Here is a 19,693-nt window from a genome sequence, read left to right as displayed (position 1 = left end):
ATAATTTATATTATATTTAGACATTTTTTAGATATAACAGTTTGCTGTTTATATAATTCAATTTTTTTATCCCTGTTGAGACACATCTTAGAAAAAGTTTTTAAATTCTGTCTGGACAAAATGTTATTCCCCAAGAATATTCAGGGGATTTTGAAGAGTTTATAAATATATAAAAGAGCATGCCAACTGAGAGATAACCTATTCTTTCAAACTCAATCTGCTTTAAAACTTTCTTTGCAACTACAAATTTATTAATTCAATATCTACTGGTGAACTTATATCTTAATGTGTAATATTCAAAAATATTTCTAAAAATATCCCCATAAAGAGTAAGTATAAATTGAAAAAAAATGTAATCAATTCCATTGAAAAGGTGAGGTTTTTTGTTTGTTCATGAATGTTATTGTTCTTGACTGTATTTTAAATGCATGTACATGGGATAGTAATTTTTACCCTTCTAAAAACCAATGCTATATTGTATTTTTTAAGTATCTATTGTGGGTTTTGCATATAGTTGAGCAAGTTTTATTCTGTGATATTAACTTGAATACACAGACACAGCAGGTGAACAGTTTTGAGGTGTTGTTGTTGTTGTTGTTGTTTTACCACGCTGGGGATCAAACCTAGGATTTTATGCATATTAGGCAAATGTTCTACCAAATGAACTACATCTTCAGTTCTGTGATAATCATTCCTCAGATTGTTTTATTTTTTGGCTTTTTTGAGATAAGGCCTTGCTATTTATTTAGTTTAGGCCAGCACTGAACTATCTAATCCAACCTGGCCTTCAGCTCATGAACCTCCTGCCTCAGCTTCCCAAGTGCTGAGATTACAGGCATGTGCCATAACGCTAGGCCATTTCTTAGAGTTTTCGCAGTTTCTTCAACTCATCTCTTCAGCTTAATTTACTATAAAGCAGCTTAGGTGCAGAGCAAAAGCATTCCTCCTGACTTTAATGAAAGCTTATAAAAAAGAAAAATATCTACTGATCAGCAAGGTCATTGAACCAGTTAAGGTCATGGCAACTTTTCTAGCAATCTTTAATATTCTTTCTTTTGGTAGAAGTGGGAGACGAAGTGTACGACGATGTGGATGCCTCGGATTTCCCTGCTCCGCCAGCAGAGATGAGGTAATTGGCATGCTTTCATTGTAATGAACAGAAAATGAGATTGTTTCAACGGAATGAAAACCTGAAGGCGTGGAAGTCTACTGTTCACAATTATGTTGGCTCCGTCCTCTTTTCTAAAGCTGTGCTGTTTTCAGACCCCAGCTCTGACTTCAATACTAGGTTTGTGGGAAGCCCTGATCCCCCGCCTTCTCTCTCCAGGCCCCCCTCAAATCATTTGACCCCTGCTTCTGCGGTTCTGTCCCTTGTCTCCTGACTGCCGTCTGTTTTGTGACTCACTGATGTCTGCGATCATTTATTTGCTCATTCGCTGGGAAAACATATTTGAGATCCTGGTCATAAATGATCTCGATGATTCATCTCCTGCCTTTATTTTTACTCTTCTCCCAAACCTTTTTTTGTCTTGAATATACCTCTTTATCTCACATCTCAGTCCTCACCCTTCTTGTTCATGGCCCCTTTGTCCTCCACCAAATTATTTCCTTTATGGCAAAATAAGAAAAGGATTTGTCGTTTAAAAGGACTTTAAGGAACAGTATGTCTCTTTTTCAGAAAAGCATCAGTCTCAAGCATTCCATTCAAAGATATTTTTTTAAAAGCCAACGATAAAAATGAGCTTCTTTGCCTTACCTGAGGGTTTCCATTTAACTTTAAGCTAAATTGTATGAAAATCTGCTAAGATCACTTAATACAAAAGAACCACGTACTGAAAATTCTTTTGATAGAATACACAATAATGATGCTTTCTCATTTTCAAATAAATGAGCTGATTTGATACATACTGTGCCTAAAAGCAGAAACACCCATTTCAAGAAAAAAAAATGTTGAATAAAAAAGATGCAGTATTTGATTAAAGGAAGAAAGTAATATAAATGGATAAAAGTGGTGTATTCTGAGTTGTACTGGTAAGAACGCATGAGGGAACTTGAAATATTTATATTTTACCAGTATTGTTAAACTAATTTTACCAGACAAGAGACAGTATCAAGATCAAAGAACCCAAAGGAATATGTGCTGTCATCCGTAGATGAAGATCAAGTTTAATAGCCAAAACAAACAAGACAGATGAAAACAGTCATTCTTTTTCAACTCCATGAAAGGAAAATCTAACCTGCAGTAACATGCTCATCTTCCTCCCCATGGGGAAGTCATTCCTATCACTGATAGTTTTTAATGCATTTTTCTGTTTTGTATTACTGTAGAACTGCCACCACATTCCCTAAACCAGCTCTCCAGGAATGCAGAGTCACACACTGGCCCTTGGCTTAGAGCAAAACAAGTTCCAGCTGATTAAACCTTATCTAATATGGTCTGTTTTTTTGGTTTTGGTTTTGGTTTTTTACCCACTGCTAATTTTCAGAGTTTAAAACAATTTTATGTCTTTTAACATAGAATTCAATTTTTAAATAAATGATTTTTAATTCTAGCTTGTGGAGCATTCTTCACGCATATTCTGGCATCCCCTGAGAGCTAGTTGGGTGCAGCAGTTCCTCCAGTGTTCAGACTATGGCAAGGCAGGAGGTACTGAAGGTAGAAGGCAGGATTCTGTACTAGTTCTTTCCATGGTGAAGGCACTAAAGGCAAAGAATCAAAAAATTAGAATCAAACATTTTAAATAAATAATTTACAAATAAAACATCTTAGATCATCTAAATAAAAATGTAATATCAATGTTTAAAATGTTTACTATTCAAGAAATACTCTAGTTTTTTTTTTTAACTTCATTGAGTTTATTGGTACATTTTAGGTATACAGTACAGTTACATTCATTATTGGGATCTTGTACCTTTACATGACAGGTCCTGGTTCTCATTTTTCCCCTTGTCCCTGCCCTCCCTTCTCCCTCTCCCCTCCCCCTTTACAAACACTTCATTTCCATTTTTTCACTTTCTCATATTTTTTTCTTTTCCCTTATTACCTTTCCCCTACCCTTCCCACTTTCCCTACACCTTTAGCCCCTCTCTTCCTATTTCACATGGTCCATTATCTCATTAGGATCTTATGTACTATTATAGTTTATTCACACCAGAGAAACTATTCGGTATTTATACATGTGACTTATTTATTTCACAGCCCTTTCCTAGCATCTATATTTAACACTAGCAAATGGGTCTCACCCTGGGCTACAAATTCGCATTGCCGGAAGAGGTTTAAAATATGTATGTCAGTACCTGGACCCCACTCCAACTAATTTACTTAGCTTTTAAAATTAATTTAAACTAATATAAATTAAATCACAATTTCTAGGAACTGGGCAAAGGCATAGTTATGTTTTACAACTTCCCAGGTGATTGTGTGCATGACTAGGCTGGAGAATCACTGTCTTAGGTTTATCTACCTCTTTTCATAACTGGCTTTAGTACTGGGCATATAAAAGAGACATGGCAGACTTCTATACTTGGGTCCTAGGATGTTTTTGAACACATGAAATCCATTAATTGGTCAAAGCAATTAAAAATGTCTTTCTCTCATACATCCACGTGGATTCAGAAGGACAATTTAATAAAGTGGTTAAGATAAAGATTGAATATTCATCATCTTTGTTAAGAAGCTCCTTCATGTAATTTCTAAATCTTAATTTTACCTAAAACTTTTTTATTAATCAACATTTTCTGCCTCCTCCTCTGCCTCCATTGGTTTATTTACCTATTGGTGCTGGGAATCAAGCCCAGGGCCTCATGCATACCAGGCAAGAGCTCTGCCACTGAGCTGCACCTCTAACCCCTCTGGCTCCATTTTAGGTCAATATTAAAATATTAGCAAATAGATCAATTTTATGTCATAAAAATTGATTTTTTTTTTTTTGTACTGGGTATTGAACTTGGGTCCTTGCACTTGCAAGGCAGGCCCTGGAACCACTGAACTAAATCCCTAGCCCATAAAAATTGATTTTTAACAAACATTCTTTTTGAGCCTTTTCTATGACATTAACCATGTCACTTACCTAGGAAACATTTAAAATATGAGTTTCAAGTATAAATTGAATCGCATGAAAGAAACCACTGGTAAGCAAACATATTTCAACTATTACTCAGTGATTTTATATTGTTCCAATTAAGAATCGTTCAACTCCATTTCAACTAGTAATCTCCATTCACTTGAAGAATCTCTTCTGTGTTTTAAGACATCATTAGTTATTACAATAAATGTTATGGGTTTCTACGAAAAAATTAAAAGCAAAATTGAACAAGAATGTAATACTATGAATTGATTCTGCTGTAGTCTACTTTTTAATATTTTTTTTAACAAAGTACTGTTTTATGTGTGTTCTGCCATCCTAGCTACGGAATCAGTGCTGGAAAAGCCAAGACGGAAGAAAAAGATCCTAAGAAACTAAAAAAGCAAGGAAAAGAAGAAAAAGACCTCAGAAAAAAATTTAAAGTAAGTCATATTTACTGTCATACACAGTTCAAAACCCTAACAAAAGAAATCTGACTTTTAAATAACAAAACATGTATACACTTTAAAAGTGTAATTGCATCATAACTCCTTTATTTTTTCAAAATTTAATTTTTATTTATATTATTCCTATAACAAATTAAGCAAGCTATCATAACACACAATCTATACAGTATCACAATCTAAATTTAGATGTTCTTTTGGGGAGGGAGGGTACCAGGGATCAAACTCGGTCCTTGCACTTTCAAGGCAAGGGGGCGGTACCACTGAGCTAAATCCCAGCCCATGATAAGAAAGTAATTTAAAAATATTTGTTATATGAAGCTGGTGGGGTAATAAGTGACTCCTTACCCCCTCCAAATTGTCTTTAATATTCTTATATTTTGCCGGGTGTGGTGGCACATGCCTGTAATCCCAGCACTCGGGAGGCTGAGGCAGGAGTATCGCTGTGAGTTCGAGACCAGCCTGGGCTACAAAGTGAGTTCCAGGTTAGTCTCAACTACATAGTGAGGCCCTGTCTCAAAAAACAAAAATATCCTTATATTTTGAAAATACTGAACTATTTATTTAGTAAAGATCATCTTAATTAATTTGTTAGGGAATGAGTTATATAGTAATATACGTAAACTGATAACATGTATTTATTTTTCCAGTACGATGGTGAAATTAGAGTTCTGTATTCAACCAAAGTTTCATCTTCCTTAACTTCTAAAAAGTGGGGGGCTAGAGATCTACAGATAAGGCCTGGTGAATCTCTTGAAGTTATACAAAGCACAGATGACACAAAAGTTCTCTGCAGGAATGAAGAAGGAAAATGTAAGTCACTGATTATGCTCTACACAAATGGCACTCCAGAATTTAAACAGCCAAACAAGTTTTAGTGACCACCCTGTTTGTACTAACTTGTTTTGGTTAATCCTTTGTGAATTGCAAAAAATATAAAGAAACTAGAGATGGTGCTTATAGATAAAACTCTAGGTATCAGATTGAATATGTGGGTATAATTTCTTCCCTGGCATGTTCATGGATACACTAAAATGTGAACCACTGTGTAAAGGTAATGAGTGACTCTTGCTCTAGCGTGGTTGTGAAGTTATATAACATTTCAAATCTAGAATTTATAGTTTTCCTACCTTAAAAATTCACTTTTTTCATTTCATCTTTGGATGCACTTAATGCAATGTACTGTTCCAAATAGGTACAAGACAGTCCTTATCCTCTTTGACTTTATCAGCTACTAAGCTGACAGATGGAAATATTTTTGTCAAATTTTAAAAGAAACTTTTTTAAAATTAAGGGAAGGGTAACTCAAAACGAGGTTGTCCTGTGTTTGAAATTGGAGAGCCAGCATGGCTGCTCCAGATTGGCTTGGTTAATCTGTGTGGAAAACGTGGTCTCTGCATTTAATTTTAATGGGAGGAAAGTGACTCAGGGACGGGAACTGAAATGGAGTTTCAAGAAACAAATGCAATGACTCACAGGGGAGAAACTAAAATTACCATGAAAGAGTTGTGATTGGCTTTCCAGAGAGCAATGTGGAATGTTAGTACAAAAGACAAAGGGAGGGAGCAGGAACAGTGAAATATTAAGATCCGAAGCTCACTGAAGGTAATGTAGAGATAGGGCAACTGTAAACCAAAAAAAAAAAGAAAAAGAAAAAGAAAAAAAAAATTCAGCCTTGCATTTGTGGGAATCTACCCTAAGAAATAGCCTTAAAAGTAGAAAAGAAAAATAAAAAACTATGTGCACTAAAACGTCAAAGATATATTAAAAGTTCAAAACTTTAAAATAATTACATACCAGGTTGAATATACCCAAATGAATATTTTAAATGATTGTGATGATAATAATGTGATACATATCTCATTACATAGTTATGGGATACTAAGAAATTTACTTAGTGAAGAGTAAGATTTCTAACCAGGTTTAAAAAATCATGCAAATAATACCAAAATATTAATTGTGACTGGTGAGGATGATGAGTCTAAATGATATATTTCCTTTCTTCTATTTTCCAAATTATTTCACATATTCCACAACAGAATTGTCCTAGTATTTGTCATGTGGGTTCCTCTCCAGTGTACAAGCTTCAAACACATCTTTCCCATAGCATGGTAAAAGAAAACCCTACCATGATACTCCAAGAACCTCTGTCCTTAGCATAGATTTTTTTTTTCTTTTTTTGGTACTGGGGATTGAACTCAGAACCTCGTGCTTGCAAGGTAGGTGGCAGAACCACTGAGCTAAATCCCCAGTCCTAGATTCTAAAGCAATGTTCCACTAGCCTCAAAGAAAATACACATCCACAGAGGTCTTGAGAATGCAGATTCTGTTTCACAATATCCTAGAGTGAGGCCTGACCCTGCATTTACCAACATCCTAGGTAACTGAAGCTGCAGATACATGGGACAGACTCTAAAAAAAGAAATGTGAATTACTTAACAGCTGAGCAGGAATAAATATAGCATCAGTAATGGAAATATAGAAAATAAACTTATCTTTCCAGGAACCAGTGGATCCTAAGAGTGAGGGAAAGCAGTAAATTTACTATCTGATAGTACCTACTATCATTTTCTATTTGGACAGCAAGAGTTATAAGTATTATTATGAATACTGAAGGATCCTGTCCTCTTAGAAATTATCATTTTGGGGGCCAGAGATTTAGCTCAGTGGCATTGCACCTGCCTCCCAAGCACAATGTCCTGAGTTCCATCCCTGGTTCTGCAGGAAAAAAAAAGACAGACAGAAAGAAAGAAAGAAAAAAGAAGGAAAAGAAAGAAAGAAAGAAACTATCATTTTTCTAAAATGACAGTAGAAATATTTCATAAACTTCTGGTAGATTACAATCAGAAAATTCATATAACTTTTTTTCTCTCCAGGTATAGTACCAGTGTATTTTATGATTTCTAAGTTCACTTATAACTACTTCAGTTCTAGGTGATTTGAGGATCTATTTAAGTAGACTAGTATAATGCTTCTACTACCTGTTTTGTGTTTTTTTTTCACTCATTAAGTTTATTGGTACATTTTAGATATATAATATGATGACATTCATCATTGGGAATCTGTACTTTTTTACATGATACATCATGTATCATATTTTTCCCCAATCGCCTACCCTCCCTTCAACCTCTCCACCCACCCTTTTTACAAAGTCTTTATTTCCAATTTCTCATATTTATTTATTCCTCTCCCTTCTTTTCTTTCCCCTGCCCCTATGACTTCCCCTTCCCCTTTGCACCTTTTCCTCCTATTTCACACTATCTATTATACATTTTGATCCTTATTTCACTTTCAGTTTCTCACATCAGAGAAACTATTCAGTATTTACATATGTATGTCCTATTTATTTCACTGAAGAGTATGGCCTCAGTGTGGATCAATTTGGCTATAAATGTCTTCAGTCTCATTCTTTATGGCAGAGTAATACTCCATTTTATTTTTTTTAAACAAGACAAAACCCATGTCTTCTTTTTTCAGTCTCCAGTTGATGAGCAATTGGGCTCTTTCCAAGTTTTATCTACTACAGTCTGTGCTGTTATAAGCATGGGTGCACATATATCACAGTGGTATGACTTTTTTTTTTTTAATTCTTTTAGGAACATGCCAAGCAGGGGAATAGCTGGGCCAAACAGGACCTCTAATCCTAGCTTTTGGAGATATCTCTATACTGATTTCCACAGTGGTTGCACCAGTCTACACTCTCACCTACAGTGGAAAAGGGTTCCTTTTTCCACTCTAGAAAATAGCAGTAAGCATTTGTTATTGGTTGATTTCTTGATAGCAGCCATTCTTTCCGGAGGGAGGTGGAATCTCAGTGTTGTTTTTATTTGCATCTCTAGAATGACCAGTGATGTTGAACATTTTTTTCATAAGTTTATTTGCTATTTCTATTTCTTTGTCTGAGACATGCCTGTTCATTTCAGATGCCCATTTTTAGATTGGGTCTTTAAAGTTGGGAAATCTGATTTTTTTTAGTTCTTTATATATTCTACATAGCAGACCTTTGTCTGAGGAACAGCTGGTAAAATTTTTTTCCCTCAATGTAGGTTGTCTCTTAGCTCTGTTGCTGGTTTCTCTTGTTGTCCAAAAGCTTTTTAATAAAATGAGATCCCAGTTGTTGATGCTTTGTGCTAGTTCACATGAGACTGAGGTTTTGTTCATGAAATCTTTTTCTACACCAATATCTTTAAGAGTTCTTACCTAACTTATCTTCCAGCAAATTTAGTGTTTCTGTTTTAATATTTAGATCTTTAATCCATTTTGATTTTAGTCTAGTGCATAGTGAAAGATAGGGGTCTAGTTTTAATCTTTGGCAAGTTGAAAGCTAGTTTTTCCAACACCATTTATTAAAGAGGCGATCTTTCCTACAGTGAAGATGTTTGGCTCCTTTGTCAAAGATGAGGTAGCTGAGTATATATGGAGTTGTTTCTGCATTCTAATCTCTTCTGCTCATCCTCAGGTATGTTTCTTTTCTATTAACATGTTGTTTTTATCACAGTAGCTTTGTAGTATAGCTTCAAGTTGGGCATTGTGATGCTCCCTACCTTGTTTGAACTTTGTCTTGACTTTCTAAATTCAAAAGCCACTCTAGGAAATAGCAGTAAGCAAAAATAAGACAAAGAAGGGAAAGCAGTCACTAAAGCCTTTTTATCAAAAAAGTTACCACTTGTATAATTGGAGCCTAATTGTACCAGGAAACTCAGCATCATGTTATCCCATCTTGTAGGGGAAAACTGAGTTACTTACCCACCACCTATTTAAATGGGTTAAACTCTATTTCAGGGCAATCGGGAAGTTATTTGGGATGCTGGGCAAGCTAACTAAGAGAGTTGTGAAAGGTCGAGAAAAGACATCCATTTAAAACACCCAAACAAAAGGGCCAGGTATTTAGCTCAGTGGCACTGTGCCTGCCTCACAAGTGCAAGGTCCTGAGTTCAATCCCAGAACTAAAACTTTTAAATGCAGGTGCTGTCAGTTAAAATTTGGACCAATAGATACTCAAGTGGTGAGGGTGAGGTACTATGTGTGTCTGCTATTGCCTTGCAGACTAAGCATCATTCCAAAGTTTACTTACCGTATCTGTTTAATTTCACTTTAGTATTTGCAAACTTCCTGCTTCCCTTAATGTTTGCAAACCTCCTGTTTATTTCTTGCTTGGTCTGGATCCTTGATTGTACTCATCCTACAATCTGGGGATGAACCTGGGCCTTCATATTGAGCTATATTCCTAGCCCTTTTTTCCTTTTTCTTTTTATTTTAATGCAAGGTCTCACTAAGTCATTAAATTACCTAGGCATGGGCTCAAATTTATGACCCTACTTCCTTAACTTTCCAAAGTACTGGGATTACACGTGCATGCCACTGTGCCCAGAACCTTGATTATTTTTTATTTCCTTACTTTCTAATCCACTCTTCACACATTTCTTGAGGATTTGGGATGACTGTTTTATAGATTTAACTCACCTAGAAAACTGCAGTAGCCTTTTCATAGTATGTCTATCTTTATCTTTACTCTTGAGACCAATCCACTCACCACATTGTTAACTAAATACTATTTTTAAAAACGCAAGTCATTAGGCTAACATATAAAATCCCTTCTGATCTAGACTCAACTCTCCTTGAGTGACTTTCCTATCTGCAACTGGTAATCCAGAAATACAAACTGCATTCTTCTCATTCCCTGAATAAATTGTGCTGATTCATCTGATTGTGCTGTTTTATTTGACTAGGAATGCCCACAATTATCTATTAAAAACAACTAAATTATCATCTAAAATTAGAAATTCTTTCTCCCAGACACTCCATGACCATCTATCTCTTCCCTGTTCTTCCCATGATATTACTTTTGCTGCTGTAATTGTTGTAGTTTTACCCGATTATTACGCCTACTAGAGTCTGAGTTTAAGAGTAGCTTCAATGTAATATTTTCAATATTGGGTTGCCACACAGTGTTTAGTGTCTTGCATCTTGATTGGGACTTAGTTCAAATGTAACAATTTGGAAATGCTATATGGATAACCAGATATAATTCTGAACATTTAGACACTCAATATAAGTCTATTAAATAGTTCAGTTGGTTAGCAGACAGAGGTTCTGTCTTAGCCTTAGTAGTATGGTTAGTTTATGTAACATCGAAGAGCTTCTAAATTGTTCAGTTCCTTCATTTGCACATCTTTTGATTAGTAACAAAAGCATCTGCATTCTAGCACCATGGTGACTAGGGGTGTTTTGTTTTGTTTTGATTTTTGGTTTTTGGTTTTTTTGCCCTCCATTTTTCTTAAATCCACCAAAGAAAGAAAAGCAACCTAAAGTTGGTAATGGTACAAACTAGAGGATAAAGCCTGAATAGTAATCCCTTTACCACTGTACAATGGAGTACAACTCACTTTTATAGACATTGTTGCATTGGAACAAATCTCACTCACTGACTTGTACAAGCAAGAAGGGTATAGGTGTTAGAATGTTAATAGATTTCTGGCACATTTCCAAATTTTTAAAATTTCTAGCTAATATCAGCATATATTCCCCTACCCGATGTCTCATACCCTGTGAGTTTTCCCACCTACTGTTATCAGAGAAAACGTGTATACAGAAAGGTCTGGAATGAAACAGGAGCTGAGTAATTTGTGGCCAAAATGTTCCCTATTTCCTTTGGACATCAAAGAGGGACTTTCAAGGTGCCTTAGATCTCCATAAATCTATTTGATCATTTCTTAAGTAAATATTTTCTCAATTTTAAAATAACACACATTCACTGAAGAAAGAAAATTTTTACCTCAGAAATTTAAAAAAATTATTGTGATATCAAGCTCCAGAACCTAAAGAGAGAGAAGAAAGGGAAAATATTTTTTATAAAACTAAGCTAATAATTTATATTCAATGTTATTTAACCACATACTTTTTTCCAGTTATATTATTACCATTTCCTTTGAAGTTGGATATTGTCTCATTTGCTTAGGTGATCTGTACAATATGATTTTATTGTTTATAAACTGCCTTGAAGACAAAAGATATAGGAAGGAATATAGTCAGGGTTTCAGAACTAAGAGGATAAGTTCTTTAGAATTAATTCGTAAAGTTGAAGTAATAAAACTATATATCATGAATTACAAACTTTGGTCATGTAAAGGACTGTTTTAATATTTTAATATACAATGTTTTAGTCAGACCTGCAAAATTTTAGCAAAGTTTAGTTGTGAAAAGAAAATAATCTAAAAGCACATGAAAATAAAATGTTCTTTTTTATTTTATGAAAAAAATAAGATAAGCCAGAGTTTTGGCTTAGTGTTTCCATCGCCTGCCTCACAAGCACATTTGATCCCCAGCTCCAAAAAAAAAAAAAAAAAAGATAAATTTCATAACAAATAGTAAGAGAATAACAATAGTTATTATATTGTGTATCTTTATCTTCAAAGTAGTCAAAAAATCTAAAAAGATTCTTTCAAAAAGAAACAAATAACACAAACTTTCTTTTCAATGAAGTTAAATTATTAGTATAAATAAAACAAATTATGACTTGTATCTAGATGTCCCCCAAAGCCTGATACTATCACAGGTGAGGCTTTTTGGAGGTGGCTGAATCTAGGATGTGTGAATGTAGATTATGGGTGTGATATTAGTATTAGAGTGTATGCTACTGTATTAGTCTACTGGCTTATCATAGTTCTTGGTGTGGGTAATAGGAAGCCACACCCTGGGTGTGGATGTCACCAACACAAAGGCTTGTAGCCTGAATGGGATAAATTCAAGGAGGCTTGCTGCTGCTGCTGCTTGCCACTTTATTGCCTCCTACCTACCCTGCAATGGATTGTTTTTCTTCTGTGTTACCCCTGTGGAATGCTGCCTTGCCTTGGAACCAGCCAACTATGGACTGAAACATGTACAAGCTGAGCTGAAATAAATGCTTTCTCCTTTAACTTTGGGTGTTGGATATTTTGCCTCAGCAACAAAAGAAGTAACTAAGACACTACTGAAATATTTTTAAAATAACATAATATGTAATTTGAGGAGGTGTTTAAACTTCTCCCTACTTCCTATTTATCTTCTATTTTGCTCTTTATTTGTGTGTGTGTGTGTATATATATATATATATATATATTTATTTATTTATATATAATATATATTTATGTATATATAGCATTTACTATGTAGTAAATATTCACATATAATATATATTATTTATTTCTATATATTATATACACAAATACGTATATAATATTTATGTATATATAGTATATCTCATGAGATATATATATATATAATTCAGTGTGTGTATATATATATATATATATATAATTCAGTGTATAGTTATATGTGTTTCTCATATAAGACAAACTATGTGGTATTTGAGCTTGTGTGTCTGACTTATTTCACTTAATACTGTGTTCTCAAGTAGCATCCATTTATCTCTGAATGCCTCAAGTTTTTCTTCCTTGCAGCATAGTATTCCATTGTATATAAATAGCATATTTGCCTTATTCATTCATCAGTTGATGGATATATATACACTGTTTCAAAATCTAGCAATTATAAATCATGATGCTATAAACATGGTTATGCATGTATCTCTATAATATGATGACTTTAACATTTTGGGGAAGATACCTAGGAGGCAGATAGATATCTGATCAGATAGATTTTCTGTTTTTAGTTTTTTAAGAAGTCTCCACAATGGTTTTCACAGTGGTTCTGCTATGGTTTTACATCCCACCAACAATATAATAGAGTTTCCTTTTTCATATATCCTTTCCAGCATTTGTTATTACTAGATATTTTTTTATGATAGCCATTATTTCTCAGGTAAAATGGAATCTCAGTGTAATTTTAATTTGAGTTTCTCTAATGGCTAGCAATGATGAGCATTTTTTCATGTATTTATTGGCCATGGTTTTCCCTAGAATACTTTTTTAATATTAAAGGCATTCTTCTTAGTATTAAGTTTATTTTCTTAAATTTGAATCTATAATTTTAATTATATGATCCTTACTTTAAAAAAATCTTTTATACTAAGTCAACAAAATATATCAATATATATTAATGCATTTATCATTGTATAATCTTTCTCTTTATAATCTTATAACACATTTACTCTGACAGAGAACCAAGATTAGATCTAAAGTAGACCAAGAGCAATAGATTAACTCAGGGAAGTTTTTTTAAAGCTTTATTGAAGAAGTAATGAGTATCACTAATCTCAAAGCTACAACAGATTTTAGGCACTAACATAAAACTAATAATTCCAGAGTTAAGTAATTATTAATTAAATGTCAGCAGACACTTTCCCAAGAAAAATAGTCCATACTTTTTCTTAGAAAAAATTTGTATAGTGGGCAAAGAAAGAACAAAATCTTAACTTTCTTTGCACAAAATACAGTTTATTTTCTACATAATCAAGGCATCATCAAATCTCTAGTACATATTTTTCTAATAATACTTTTGTCCCATGAATGGTAAAATGCAATCGTTCTACTTTCGAATGACATAGTAGAGTCATCTCTGCCATACTGAGTAGACAGGAAGGATTTGGGGCCATTTTGCAGGTGTTCTTCCCCCAAGAAACCATTGTTAGCTCAATGGCATCCGAAAGGGAAGTTAAACACAGTTCTGGCTCTGTTGAATGTAATTTGAAAAAGTAAGTTTCAGATCTAGTGATATTTAAAATACATATAAATGGATTTTATAATAAAAAACTGGAACATGTAGAGAAGAACTTGAAGAAATAGATAAAAATTTGAGGGAGTCAGTGCTCTGACTTGTGGAAGCATACAAGAAGGAAAATGACTTTTTTAGAAGAGGAAATGAGGAAATACTGCAAATTGAGGAAAAAGTGGTGTGCTAGAGAGAGAAAAATGTCTAGAGAAAAGGATAAGAAAGGAAAGAAAGTGGGCACAAATAAGAAAAATGGATCATATTTGGAAATAGAACAGTAATCAGTATATTAGGATAATTTTTTATATGTTAGTTTCTTTTTTTTGCTGTGATCTATTGTGGGAATTTTTCTTTTTTTTCTTTTTATTGAATTTATTGGTACATTTTAAGAATACAGTACAGTTGCATTCATTATTGGGGTCTTGTACCTTTACATGACAGGTCTTGGTTCTCATTTTTTCCCCTTGTCCCTGCCCTCCCTTCACCCCTTCCTCCCCTTCCCATTTATAAACACCTTATTTCTATTTTTTCATTTTCTCATTTTTTTCTTTTCCCTTATTCCCTTTCCCCTACTCTTCCCACTGTCCCTACACCTTTAGCCCCTTTCTTCCTATTTCACATTGTTAATTATTCCTAAGTGAAATAAATAAGTCACACATGTGTAAATACTGAATCATTTCTCTGTGTGAAAAATTATAATAGTACATAAGATCCTAATGAGATAACTAACTATATGTTAGTTTCTTAAAATACCAAAGCCATATCAATAAAAAGTCTATTTTCTTTTTCTTTCATAGATGGTTATGTCCTTCGGAGTCATTTGGTGGACAAGTAAGCCCATTTTCTTCTACAACTATAATTGTAAAAACAGTCTTGTGCTTCCTCCCCACCCCCCACCCTGTGCCCCAGTACCAAGGATTGAACTCAGGGCCTTGTGCTTACCAGGCTGGTGCAGCACCACTGAGCTACATCCCCAGCCCTGTGGGATATAAAGATATCTTTAAGAATGATATCTAGTATCATTTAAATAATGTAACCAACTGGACTATCAAAAGTAGCCTGAAAACAGTATTTTGTACTAATATCAAGTCAGTAGTATCTGTAATAAAGTTAAGGTTTTCATAAAGTGCTGCTCAAGTAGGTAAGGAGCCCTTCTTTTCATACACTTCATAATTTTATACACTCATTGGGCTCTCCACTGAAGACAGGCAGGCCAAAGCCACTAACCTTTTCAAGCTCTGTATTTCACTTGCTGATCAATATAGCTGTTGAATTGAGTGACTTAGAGGCTAAGTAGTGTCTACACAGTAGGTACCAATATCACCTCTCAACAGTTTAATGTGTAGTCCCTTAATGAGAATTTTTCTACATTCATAGCAGGCACAGTAGAGCTTTCTGTTGCCTTTGTTGGAAGCATGCCAGAAAAAAAAGATAGTAGTCAATGATTCTTCTATTCTTATGAATAAGATGTTGTCACAGTCTGTCACAGTCTCGTACGGGTGTGCCATTAGAGTCATCCAAAATACTTTAAGATTCTATTTTAGGAAACCCAGTACAAGAAATGAAATCCATTATCAGTTTGGGCCTTATACCAGTGCAAAATATTTATGGAATTGAGCATAATGAGAAAATCAAGGAGGATTCAGAAACTATAATTTCATAAACAACCTGATACCAAGAAGCAGGAAGAGATAAATCAGCATTCAGAGCTCTGGCAGCAAAGAATTAAAAGAAAAATCAGTGTAGTATCTTTCTTTTTTCACTCAGTATTAATCACAGTGATAGGCAGGGAACATATTTTGCCTTTGCACCTTTTAATTATATTATTAATACATGTTAATTATACAAATTAATGAATTTCACTGTAACTTTTCCATAGTTATGTATATTCTGCTTTGATAATGTCCTCTACCCTCTTTTGCCCTCACCTCTCTCCCAGGTATTTTTTCCCCTTTCCTAATAAGGCAGTAGAATTTTCAATAGGACTTGTTCTATGAAAAATACAAATTTTATAGAAAGAATGATTATCATATGATGACTAAGAGAGAGTATGGAGATCTACTGTGTTAATTATTGGTTTACCACCTATTTAAGTGAATACACTATATTTAATAGACATTAATCGAATGACTGACAGGCAGAGAAAACCTGTCTTCCACATTTGCATAAGATTTCAATTAACCAAACCCCTGCCTCAGTATCAGAGAAAGAATCCAAACAGAAGCCATAGGGAACTCTCAAGATCTGCCACAGTTGGTAGCCATCTGGAGGTCCTGCTGCTGCTCCTATGATAAAACATTGAGATAAGAAAAGATTCCAGAGTGGGTCTGGTCTAAGTGACATAGCCACCTCACATTTATGCACTTTGGAACTGTATCTTACATTTCATGAGAATGTTCACATTTAAAATACCTTCTGTTTTATTATTTATAGACTATTTTGCTTCTCATTAGATCATAAGCTTCTTAAAATCCATGCTTGTATCTCACTTTTAGTTATGCCTCCTCATACACAAGAGGAACCCATCTTGTTTGCTGTGTAAAATATTTCACAAAGATTCAGAACCAGGCAAAACCTGAATTGTATAAAAGTAGCCAAAACTGCTATTGTGGATGCTACTCTTAATCATAAATAATATTTTAGAATTATGTAACATAAGAACCTTCATAATAACTATATCTTATAGCTAATATTTACATATTATAAAATTGATATTTACTACTTATAATTAGAAATGTGAAAATAGTGAGGCTGTTTCCTATATCAAATATTATTGTGTTCCATTCAACATTTGAATTTTAAATGAAAGTATCAATCTAACATTAATAGATATAAAAGCTTGCTACAGTTTGGGATTAAGGTCCCCAGGGGAGACCTGGCCATGACTATTCAGTTTATTTCATGGCTCATTTCTGAGCCCAGTTGCATGCTGTGCCCATGGTGAAGTCAGAAGATGAGTAGAGGAGGACCTAGTCTGACTCAGTAATTCTGTTTGTTGATGAAACAGGATTAAATAAAGACAGTGAAAGAAGAGAAGCAGATGAATACGAAATTTCTTTCCACTTGTAAATGTGTAAAATGTAACTTCTCACTATGAAAGACCTGTGTTATATAAAACTAATATACTATTGCCCTTGTCTTCTATCTGTTGCTTTAATGTTGGAAACTTTTTCCTACAAAATGAAAATTATTTTCTGCCTTTACAGTGATGGAGAGATCTACGATGATATTGCTGATGGTAAGTATCATATATCACCATCACAGAGAACAGTAACACTGAATTTATTGTTTATACAAATAATGAAAATAGCTTCTTGGGTTAACTGGAACCTTACAATTTATTCAAAATTTAAATCAAGAAAGGTAAAACTCTGATATCATGGGGGAAAATCATTTTCATACAGGGCTGGAAATTAAGGAAAAAAAACTCTTATTTTCTTTGAAAAGGAAAGGATAAAAATATTAGATGAATTTTTAATTATACTATGAATCGTAAAGATTTCTTTCAACCAAATAAATATTCATTATTGGTACTTATTTTATAACTAATAATACTGCATAAGTGCTATGTTTCTTATAGTTTGATCTAAAAATTAATCTCAGCTAAAGTAGAACATAGTGATAAGGATGTTGCTCTTTAGTCTTTTAAGTATTTAATACCTACTGATATTTAATTTTTTTTACCTTATTCATAGTGAACACTGAAAAGTACTTTTATAAGTGCCAAACAAAATAAAATAATCTTGGGTCTCATTTTTGATGGAGCATATATCTGTCCAGATATTTTGTTGGAATTGTATACTAAATAGAGTTAAATGCATGGCCTTTCATTTGTTTTTCATAAAGTGAGCCAATTTTACCTCTTCTTTTAAATCTTAAATCAGGAGATTATCCACATCTCCAAGCTTGGAACATTTAGAGGGCATGTGTTACATGTAACTGAAATTAAATTTTTATTATTTTCTTTCAGGTTGCATCTATGACAATGACTAGGACTGTGCTTGTTTACTCTGTTTTACTTCATCTCCATTGTCATTCATGAAGTCTAGCTTCTATGTAGCATATGTAACTGGATATCATAGACAATGAATGCACAGGAATTCTTATGTCCACTGGTCATGAAATTCTGATTATTTTTATAAAATTGTGAAATTTTAAATTTAGAAAATAATATTTCTACTTAATATCCTAAAGGACTGCATTGGGAGTAAAAATTATTAAATTTCTGCTTTGGCTATAACTATAAAGGCATCTTTAAGACTATAAATAGATAATTTCCTCTGCCCACCTCCCTTAACAAAAAAGAAAGGAAAAAAAAGACATTCTGAAGAAATGACTATTCTGTCTAAAAATATATATAAGCAAGAAGAACAAAGAATACAATGAAAGAAATTGTAAAGCATTCTGCAAGAAGGACAACCATTGTTCATTTACTTATGATGGTATCCTACATTGTATACTCAAATCATCTCTCATTTTAAAAGACAGAGCTGCTTCCTCTTTTGCTGGTGTTTTTTCAAACAACATTGTAAAAACAGAACTTTTGTATAGTTTGTTCCTATTTGTTAATTGTGAATATGCCTTGATTATTTGATAAGAGCATTACACATGCAAGTATGCACATCAAAGATTAAACTGTAGAAGAAACAAATGTGAGTTTTATTTTTTCAGATATGTGTGCTAACCATTTAAGTTTGTATTTTTTAAAAGTCCTTTTGCAACTAGAGTGAGTATGAATGACAGCTGTCCTGCAGATATGAAGAATGGAAGAATGGATGTTGAACTCACTAGTCTTTGATGGCACCTATTTATTATGAAAACCCTTAAAAGTCCAAGGTTTTGCTTTTGTTTTTGTTGTTTTCAATCACCAATCCAGAAATTTATTAAAAATGCTTTAAACTAACTCTTTACTAGAACGTTGGCCAGAAAAAAGGAGCATAAATTAATAAATCCTAGGGTTTAGACTGAAGTGTCCCCTACTGATATATATTCATACCGAAATAAACCCCACAAAAATATGAAATATTTGCATTTGAATGCTTAGAACACTAAACCAATGACACAAAGTTCAAAAGCCTAACACTCAAAAAAATTAACATACCTTTGTCACACCTTGTAAAAGACAATACTTGCAAAACCTAAGGCTTGACTGTTTATTGAACCATGATATGCTATAAAATACACAATTTATAGTCACAGCTGAAATTACAAGACATTGTTCTCAACTTTATTTGCTTTCTAAATTTTTTATTGGGACATTTTAGACACATAATGATTACATACATTGTAGGGAAGATTTACCCTTGCTTTTTTCCAGGTTCCTATCGCAGGGAGTATTGTCTTCCATTCTTTGACTTTCAGTCTATGAATTTGTTTTTCTTTTAGCTAAATGTGTTTCTTATATGCAGCATATTCTTAGATCTTGCATTTTTTTTTCATTGAGTTTATTGGTACGTTTCAAGTATACAACACAGTTATATTCATCATTGGGAACTTGTACCATTACATGGCAGATCT

The 19,693-nt window shown here is 33.6% G+C and overlaps 1 protein-coding gene across 3 annotated transcripts in view; it reads left to right on the top strand.

Moving 5' to 3' along the window:
• Fyb1 (FYN binding protein 1) overlaps positions 1-18,815 on the top strand; it is a 157,005-nt gene extending 138,190 nt beyond the window's left edge. For all 3 annotated transcript variants that reach the window (XM_033760455.1, XM_010607759.3, XM_010607758.2), the window contains 6 exons: positions 1,063-1,129; positions 4,408-4,507; positions 5,179-5,341; positions 14,974-15,007; positions 17,383-17,414; positions 18,147-18,815. In XM_033760455.1, the coding sequence (XP_033616346.1) occupies positions 1,063-1,129; positions 4,408-4,507; positions 5,179-5,341; positions 14,974-15,007; positions 17,383-17,414; positions 18,147-18,169 (419 nt within the window). In that variant the 3' untranslated portion in view covers positions 18,170-18,815. The remainder of the gene's footprint in view (positions 1-1,062; positions 1,130-4,407; positions 4,508-5,178; positions 5,342-14,973; positions 15,008-17,382; positions 17,415-18,146) is intronic.
• The last annotated feature ends 878 nt before the right edge of the window (positions 18,816-19,693 follow it).

This window comes from Fukomys damarensis, unplaced genomic scaffold (assembly GCF_012274545.1).
Source record: "Fukomys damarensis isolate Sample0158 unplaced genomic scaffold, DMR_v1.0_HiC HiC_scaffold_1, whole genome shotgun sequence".
NCBI lineage: Eukaryota > Metazoa > Chordata > Mammalia > Rodentia > Bathyergidae > Fukomys > Fukomys damarensis.
The sequence above is the reverse complement of the archived record's forward strand: the minus strand, read 5'-3'. Positions and strand labels throughout refer to the sequence as shown.